The 9,322-nt window shown below is 36.0% G+C and overlaps 1 protein-coding gene across 1 annotated transcript; it reads left to right on the forward strand.

Annotated features, from left to right (window-relative positions):
• Positions 1-5,260: 5,260 nt before the first annotated feature.
• LOC121408561 (protein rolling stone-like) lies at positions 5,261-8,612 on the forward strand. The gene is made up of 4 exons (XM_041600073.1): positions 5,261-5,693; positions 6,230-6,398; positions 7,230-7,467; positions 7,942-8,612. The coding sequence occupies exons 2-4, from the start codon at positions 6,279-6,281 to the stop codon at positions 8,457-8,459; spliced, it is 876 nt and encodes a 291-aa protein (XP_041456007.1). The 5' UTR covers positions 5,261-5,693; positions 6,230-6,278; the 3' UTR covers positions 8,460-8,612.
• The last annotated feature ends 710 nt before the right edge of the window (positions 8,613-9,322 follow it).

Below are 9,322 nucleotides of genomic sequence, written 5' to 3' on the forward strand. Positions count from 1 at the left end.
GTAATCAACGTAGAGGGCGTCTACACTTCGCTGCTTATACCCGGTAATTAAGCTTAAAGGGACTTAAGTCCCCATTTATCCCGGCTTTTGTCTTGGTACGGGGGGGGGGGGGGGGGACCAGGGGCTGGAAAATTTGACAAGCGAAAAGAAAAAAAAAGGTTATCACCCCCAATGTTAGGTTATGTCGACCAAAATTTGACAAGCAAAAAAAATTTTTAAAAAGGGGATCACCGTCATCTGGACCAAAATAAATTTGAAAAGCAAAAAGAAAAAAAAAGTTATTCACCCCCAATGTTAGGTTATGTCGACCAAAATTTGACAAGCAAAAAAAAAGTTATCAACCAAAAAATTAAGGTCATCTCGTCCACGTTTCGTTTTGAATTTTCGAATTTGAATGTATTTCTGTCCATCATAAAAGACTAAAAAATAGGGGTCATGATAATCCTGCCCCAGACTATTTTGGGTAGGGGGACGCGTCCCCCCTGTGATTTCCGCCCATTGTGGGTAACCAAACATGATATCATTATCTCTTTTTTATACTGGAAAAAATTAAAAGAGAGAGAATTTTTTTTATTAAAAGAGCACAACAAATATTTCTTCTAGTAAAAGATGAAAGCAGTAATAGTTATAATCACACAACACGGAAATTGTTCAAATTTCTAAGTCCTTGACACAGAGTATGACCGGACTCCCATTCACTCACGTGATAAATCACGTACAGCTAAAAAAATACCATCTATAGGTTTCGTTTTAATTTATCACTTAATTTACATTACGCATAAAAAAAGGACTGAGAAGTTTACAAACTTATAGTGTATTTATAACCCGGAATATAACATGCTCGAATATAAATCAATATTCATTCCGTTCGTCTGACATTCTGTCTTATTAGTTGTCTTGGTTTTTATTTTGGCAAAATAGTTTGCAACTTGCTTTCTTATACTTTACTTTTGGATTTGTTTTTAAAGACTGAAGAAAAAAAAGATAGTATGAAAACAAAGAGCCTAACAGTAGGAACATTATTTTTAACAGCATGATTGCTCAAACGTCGTGGGTATATACTTTCCGACATATAGGAGTGACCACCCATAAACTTATGACTGTATAGGCCTATATAATAATACCAACGGACGTTATTTGTTCTTGCTATAGGCCTATAGCTCAGCCTTGCTTTTGATACTTGTGTAGAGTTGTAGTAGTGTGAACAGGGTTTCAAGAATAGTTAATGTTATTTTATAAATGTCTTCTTCATTATTCTTGATCATCCTCTCTTCTCTGTTATAGTCATCAAAATTCCAGGCTTTCATCACCTTCTTTACATTCCTTTCAATATAGATTCACTCTTCCATTCCTCTCTTTTATTCATGCATGCTCACATTCACACATTATTTGACTCTTAATTGCTTATAGTTCTTATTCTCTGATTAGTTCTCTTCCTCTGACTTAAATGAATAGCAGCTATTCATTTACCATGTATATTCACTTTGTATTTCTTTTATTTGCTACCTTTGCTATTTGGATTAATATTCATTATTTATCTTTGTTATATAAATCAAGGATGTAAATATCTTATGCCAAATAAACCCTTGAGGTTCAAAGTTGTTTAGCCCATGCAGGGCAGTTCATCACAGGCAATCTAATCATCGAGTAACGTTGTCCACTTCATGTCTCTGCAAGTTACAACCACGCCCTTTGCCTACCGCTCTGGGGCCCGTTGCAGAAACTATAGTTGTGTTTAAACGCTTGCAAGTCCAAAAATCAATCGCAAGCGCGCTGTTGATTGGTTGAAAATGAAGTTGCGCGTGATTTTTAAAGATGCGATTGATTGCAACTCTTTCTGCAACGGGCCCCTGGCCACTCTACAAATTGGTGGCAGCTGTGGGATTCGAACCCACGCCATTTCAATTATGATTATGTAAATTCCAAAGTCATATGCACTAGAAAATATGAAATTGATAGTGCTTAATTTCATACTCATTTAAAAAAAATACAAAATTTTCAAAATCAATAGAAAATGTACTTTAATTTGCCTATGGCAAAAAAAGATCAAACTTTCATGTCTTGAACAAATATTCATGCATAACCACAAGTTGCTGACTTTTTCTAGTTGATTATTGCATTAGGAAAGTCTATAATAGCTGCTATTTGAATAAAATGGTAAAATTTACATCTCATCAATATATCCTATTTTTATTGCTAGGGAAATCATTTTTGGTGTGGAAATGTTGATAATATCTTATTTTTTATTTATGGTTTTGCAAGTATTATATTTCCTCTAATATTCAGTCAAAATTCTCAGATTTCTTTACTCCTATTTTAAGATTTCATAATAATATTCAATTAAGAAACTTTGTCATAATTTCAGAAAATGTGGCTTATTTAAATTGTCATCATCTGAATATGTTATTTGCTGAACTTCATATTTTTTTCAATTTCCAAAGTTCAGTAGTATTTTATATTTATTCAGTAATGTTTTGATCTAATTGTCTTGTAGTGCTATCATATGAGTTACCGTTATTCCATTTTTGTTAGAATCCAGGTATCATTTTTCCAGTTGGCAACACGTGCATAATATTAGCAAATAAAAAAAATATATAAAACATATATATATATTCAGTGATTATAACAAATTTTATCTCTTCTGAAATGAAAACAAAAATGTTAAATTCTTGTTGTTTTTTTCTTAAATGGTACAGTATTTTTCTTTTCATTTCTCTTTTTTTACCATATTTAGGTAGTTAAACATGTAATGCAAAAAAATAAAATAATGAAAGGTTTTCCCAAATTCTATTATATACATATTTTTTAATTAATCCTTAAACCCCTCCTTGTCATCACATTTATATATTGTAAATATTCAATTATATCATTATGTGATTTTTGTTTGAATATTATGTCACGAATAATGTTAGATATTAAAATCTGGTTTTGCAAAAAAACTAATGTATATTTTTGTTCTTTGCTTTTTAAAAATCGACGACAAATTTTTGGAAGGAGAAAGTTAATGTAGGATGGTTATTTTGTCATTTTCCTATTTTGTTTATCTCCTTTAACTTGTGTTTTCTTCAGCTGTTTTACATTTCTGTTCCGTCTATATAGACCCGGGATATAGACTTGAGTTCATTTGCCTTTCTTTTCAGTTCTGCATGCATGTCCTTGCAGTCCGTGAACTTTTTTTTTAGTTTAATGATATTCAGTTGTCATTCATTCTACTCCGAATGCCTTTCCTCTGATTCTCTTTTGTCATCTTTCCTTCTCTATTCTCTCTTCAGATGTTCCACTCATTCCATCCCCACCTGACTTCTTAGTTTCTACTCATATGCCTATTACACAATCACCCAGATATCCTTTATCATCTTCATATCATTCCTTATTGAATTATCTTCTGAATTGGGTTCTTACATGTTAGTTCGATCCTTCCATTCATTTTATTTTGATTGGTTGACTCTACTTGATTTAAATATTTATGTAAATTAATTTGTGATACCTAGTTTAGCTGAGGCAAGGTAGCCCATGCAGAAAACAGTGCACTACCAGACTTCGGTTGCAGTTCTGTTTATTTGCATTTTTACTTCAGTTTCACGTACATTTGGTTTGATGATTGATTTTTAGTTTGCTGATAGAACTTATCTTATTTTTCACTACAAAACTTATCATTTTCCAACCTGGGGAAAAACCATGTTGGCCTATGAATTAAAATGAAATTCAAAATATGCAGCCCAGTATCTCCAGATTAAGACCGCTTAAATTTAAAAATTAATGTCATCATTCATAATTTGATACACAATTATTTTGTCTGATGAATCTTCTTAAAGCTAATCATTCATGTGCATGATCTTTTACTCAGGTCTGTCCAAAATACATTGCGCGAGGATGAGTAACTCACAAAGAGTTATATAAACATATGTAACTCATAACATGTGTCCTGCATATACTAGGCCGACAGATCAGTAGGTCCTGCATGAATGCATATTCTCTCACCCTCCCTATAATTCTCTCCCCCCGCCCCGGCAATTCTATACATTCTCTTTCGTTAAAGGGCACAATTTATAAAAAGCTGCAAGTGAGCGAAGCAAAAATAATAATCTATTTTGTTGCAGTTTGAAAAAGGCACATTTCACCTTTTTTCTTAGCCCCTTCTTTGTTTTCTCCTTCCTTAGTTTAAGAAACGTTTTTGGAGCTAATCGCGACCATGGCCCCCGATTTATATGCGCGACATCTGTACACCAGCAAGAGATGTGCGGACTGAAATTTCAAGTGTTGGCATCGTACTAGAAAGCCTGAATTGAAAATGAAAATAAGCCAGTTTGTGGACTCTTTGTTATGGAAGCTTAAAAGTGCCACCGAGATGTTGAGATAATTATCTCGGGAAGTCGACATCTTGATAGCAAAAGATAAGATGACAAGATCCCGAATCTCATCATGTCAACATCTTTTAGAAGAGATGATGAGATGACAAGATCCCGGATCTCATCATGTCAACATCTTTAAGAAGAGATGATGAGTTGACAAGATCCCGGATCTCATCATGTTGACATCTTGTAGAAGAGATGATGAGATGACAAGATCCCGGAACTCATCATGTCAACATCTTTTAGAAGAGATGATGAGATGACGAGATCTTGGATCTCATCATGTTGACATCTTGTAGAAGAGATGATTAGATGACATGATCATGGATCGAAGATCTTGTCATCTGACCATCTCTTCTAAAAGATGACGACATGACGAGATCCGGGATCTTGTCATCTCATCATCTCTTCTAAAAGATGTCAACATGATGAGATCCGGGATCTTGTCATCTCATCATCTCTTCTAAAAGATGTTGACATGATGAGATCTGGGATCTTGTCATCTCATCATCTCTTCTAAAAGATGTCGACATGATGAGATCCAGGATCTCGTCATCTTATCTTTTGCTATCAAGATGTCGACTTCCCAAGATAATTATCTCAACATCTCGGTGGCACTTTTAAGCTTCCATACTTTGTGGTTATTGGTTATATTTCCTTTTATGAATTTAATTTATCAATTCTTATTCTCCATTTTACACCGGGTTAAAGAATACCGACAAAATGAAGTGGCATATCATTAAACAAAAATGCAGACCAATTGGCTATGACAAATTAGTAATAAAAATGAACGAAGTGGCTATTTTACTTATTGGACCAATTTACAACACCCCATAAAAATAGACCCCCCCCCCAAAAAAAAATGAAAAAAAAGTTCAGTGAATAAAACCAGAGCAGAGACAATACGGCTTGCCATAATCATCTCGGTCTCGTGACTTCGATCGGAATCGGATCAAAATCAGAATCGGGCTAGGAATTTTACAATCTCATGTTATCAAATCAGGCCTGCGAAGTATTAAATAATTTTATTATACACGGCAGGGTAATTTCCGGCTTATGAAAGAAAAAATAATAATTTCGGACAGCTCGGCAGCCCGGCAGCAGACCAGGCAGAAGGCGGTACCGTGTACTCACTCTAATCTCCCCCTAGGCCCCGGCGTCAGTCTCACTCTCAGCGCAGCTCCGTTTATTCTGGCATTTTGATCTCGGGGCCAGGCCAGAGCCAGGCCAGGCCGAGCTGACGACTAGCGACTACTAGTTAATGTATCTCCGCCCGGCGACGGATGCTGCTGAGCTGAGTGCTGTGACGATAATGCAAATCAGGGAACACACTACTCACGAGTAAGTTGCATGCCACTTGCCAACGTATTTCAAACAAAGAAAGAGTGAATTCCACGGCAGAAAAAACTTAAGGGAATTGGAAAGACTAGCACCAATGACACCAGTCCATTTCCCCTCCGGCTCCACTCTACGACTACGTTACAGTTAAACAAATTAGGAGATCTAACTTTTAACCCCCCTCCATTCCCTCATTAATCTAGCCAGGAGGCTTCTAGAGAGTATTCATTTACATTTCTACACTCTTGTTGTTATTTTTTTAACAAGAATTCATAAAAAAAAATGAGAAAAATATTGTGAAAAGACGGAAGAGACTTGCCCGATGTTTACGCCGCCATCTTGCTTCCTATTGTTCTTCGCCAACGTTAACCGACGTACGCGTCTGAAGAAATTTGCCATAGAATAAGTCTATTCAAATTCATTAGGTCTTTAGGAGTTATCAAATTTCAAATTTGTTAGTTTTATCACTCCTCTATTTGAACCTTACTTTTGATACATGTAGTTTGCTAACATGTTATTTTGACTTATTGATGTTACAGCTACCAGTAAATAAGTCACGGTAAAAAGAAGAACAGACTGAGCAGAGACATGAGTGAAGAAACTGGAAACTATGTTGTCGATGAACGACGTGGTAGACAATGTTGCATGTGCAAGGTGGCGGACTTCAAGTTGACTTGCAACAAACTAAGTGATGTCAGTTGCTGCCAGGTAGGGTTACATGCTAAGGCACATTTAAAGGGGGAGTGAACTGTGTATGGTCTCTCATTGACTGTGCGGTATAAATACAAAGTCTTAAAATATACTTTTTCAGATATCTATATTACTACAGAGAATGAATTGACCTGTAATTGTATTTTGTATAGAGAAACTAAAATGTTTAGAGAGGAAAAGTAATTGTTTTGCTACTTGGTAACATAATCATTGCGGTAAAAAATGTATTGACTAGTTTCAGATTAACATGTTATCATTCAAGTGGGTCTATATTACTAGACTTCATTAGCATTATGGGTCAAAACGCTGGCCAGGTATGAGTAGTTGAATCGAGATGGCGCTATTGGTTTGTATCTGCTTAAAACAGAATTTGTTTTCGTGATACTGAAAAGCAAGCTTAGTGCTTAGCCAGTGGCTTGTTTGATGAGGGGAAAAAGCCTTCTTTCATTTTGTTTGTGTGTGTTTCTTTGTTTTATAAGATATTTCTTGAGGTAATTTTGTTGAATTTTGTAGAAGCGAGGTGCCAAACTGTCCTGTATTTTAATGGGAATCTAGCTGCCAACAAGCACAATGAAATTATTCAAAGGAATGTAGATGTAAATGGGTGCCAAGATATGGAAACTTTGATTCACATGTTGAATAGATACAAACAGTGGAATATCTAGCTGGCTTTGTAGACACAATGCTTTTTTTTTGGGGGGGGGGCTTATCATTGTAGCAATTGAATGAATAGAACTTTCTTGGCTATAACAGCTTTTGTAACAAAGAGCCTATTTTTTTTTACCTTTATTTAGGCCTACATGTAATTGTAACTTCTTTCATTTCTAGGATGGTATGCCGTTTTTCATCTATTGCTTCTACCGCTTTGTCGTCGGTGGCTATTTCTTTGGGTTTCTCATCTTCTTCATATATTTTTCCAGCCAAGGAGTCTTTGGTGTCAAATTCCTTATCTATCTGACCGATTGGACGTACATGCTTACCACATTCTATTTCTGCACAGCTACCATTAACGTTCTCCTCAACTTTGTATTGGATAACAGAGGAGTAGGTGGTTCTAATGACAAGTGTAAGTTTCTTGATTTTGTATTTTATTTTCTCCGGTTTTGGTATAGATTATTTTGGGAGAAATACTGACAGCAGTTTCTTTGCTCTATGTTGTTTTGTAATCTTGAAAAATGCAAACAATCGTTGCTCTGTCAGCTTACTTGCGCAGCGCTAGCTCAGGCAATAACGCCGCAGCATAGCTCCACAGCGCAGAGCAGTGCCTGGTGGAGGGGGGGGCAAAATGCCTTGATATTAGATCAATGCAGTGCCTTCGAACACCAGTTTACGAAATAATAAAATAATCGATATGACTAAGGCTCAAGCATATTAATAGCGATACCATGAGAGTTGCAAGTTTCTGAACCCTTACTTTTGATACTTTTTTTTTCTGTATGGTATCAGGAAGTGCTAACGACAACTACTGAACACTTGTAAATCGGATATCCAAATATATAGGATAGATACACACTTCTACGCTCTTTTTTTTTTTTTTTAGTTCACAGAATCCGTCATCAGCTGCAGTGGCTCCTCTTCAACATTGCAATAACGTCCTGTCTGATTGTAACTCTTGTGTACTGGCCTATCCTCCGGCCGATGATACCAGATCCTGAGAAACCACCTCTCTACCTAGACATGAGCATCCACCTCTTTACAAGCATCTTTTGTCTCCTTGACCTCTTCATCACAAAGGTCACCATCCAATACCTCCATGTCCTCTATCCCGCCCTCTACCTTTTCACCTATGGCATCTTCGCTATCATCTACTGGGCTGCAGGTGGGACGGACCCCTATGGGAACCCATACATATACCCCATCATCGACTTTGAGAATGCACCGGGAATCGCTGTGGCAACTATTTTTGGCATTGTTATAGCAGTGTTGCTTGTGCATGGGTTGGTGAAGCTGCTGTATTACTTGCGGGTGAGGTATGTCGACAGACGCCATGAGACCTCTTCGGAAGATGAACGCGCACCGCTGAATCCCCAAGAGCAGAGATCATATGCGGTGCTTTAGGATTATTTTTCAGGTTTTAACCAGTGGAGTCACTTTATAGGGAGCTTAAGATTTGTCACAAACTTTCTGTGACTCTTTTATTTTGAAAAAATTCTGTTTTGCACATATGCATGTGAGAGAAGGTGTATTTTTGCATAAGTGTATCACAATATTTTTACCAACATAAAAGAAGTTGCATCACAAAAGATGCATCACATCTTAAGCTATCTATTCTGGCTTCTGGACCAGTTAATCATTACCAAAATCATAGAAAGTTCCAGAGTTTAATCCATAGGATTAAACTCAGTATTTTAAGGTTGAAGTGAAGTAGATTCTTAAATTTCAAGGACTCTGATATTGTACACCAGCCTTTATGTAAAAGGAAACTAGTAAAATGCAAAAGTGGCCTTTCAATCTCATGAATAGAGATATTTTACAATTCTATTTTGTCTGTATTTTGATGTAAGCAAGGGAATGCTTTCCAAAATATTAGAATTTACCACAGAAATTTAGTAGTTTTAAATTGTTGTTATGATCATGTGGGTCCCTTTTTGCAAGATGATGACTCATTTCACAGTATGTTTTAGTGGACATATTTGTCCCCAAAACATAAAAATATTGGGGTAAATTGTATCACAAAATATTCTTATTTTATACAAACCCAATTCAAGTAATAACTACCAATTTTGATGGTGAGATCCTATACTAAAATTCTACTGACAAAAATTTCAAATAGGTTAAGTGGTTTAACCGGAATTGAGATCTAAAAGTATATCAATCGATGAGTTAATGATGTGCTGGAAAAAGGTTCTGAAAAATTCCAACCTGGGGTACGTTTCATAAAGTACTTGTCAGACATTTTATCTGGAAATGAGATCTCAAAA

The sequence above is a fragment of the Lytechinus variegatus genome, chromosome 2 (genome assembly GCF_018143015.1).
Source record: "Lytechinus variegatus isolate NC3 chromosome 2, Lvar_3.0, whole genome shotgun sequence".
Taxonomy (NCBI): Eukaryota; Metazoa; Echinodermata; class Echinoidea; order Temnopleuroida; family Toxopneustidae; genus Lytechinus; species Lytechinus variegatus.

Bases quoted from the DNA above. Each gene is read 5' to 3' on its own strand.
- LOC121408561 (XM_041600073.1), top strand. From the start codon at position 6,279: ATGAGTGAAGAAACTGGAAACTATGTTGTCGATGAACGACGTGGTAGA. The intron at 6,399-7,229 runs GTAGGGTTACAT...TTTCATTTCTAG, and splicing joins GTGATGTCAGTTGCTGCCAG to GATGGTATGCCGTTTTTCAT. The intron at 7,468-7,941 runs GTAAGTTTCTTG...TTTTTTTTTTAG, and splicing joins AGGTGGTTCTAATGACAAGT to TTCACAGAATCCGTCATCAG.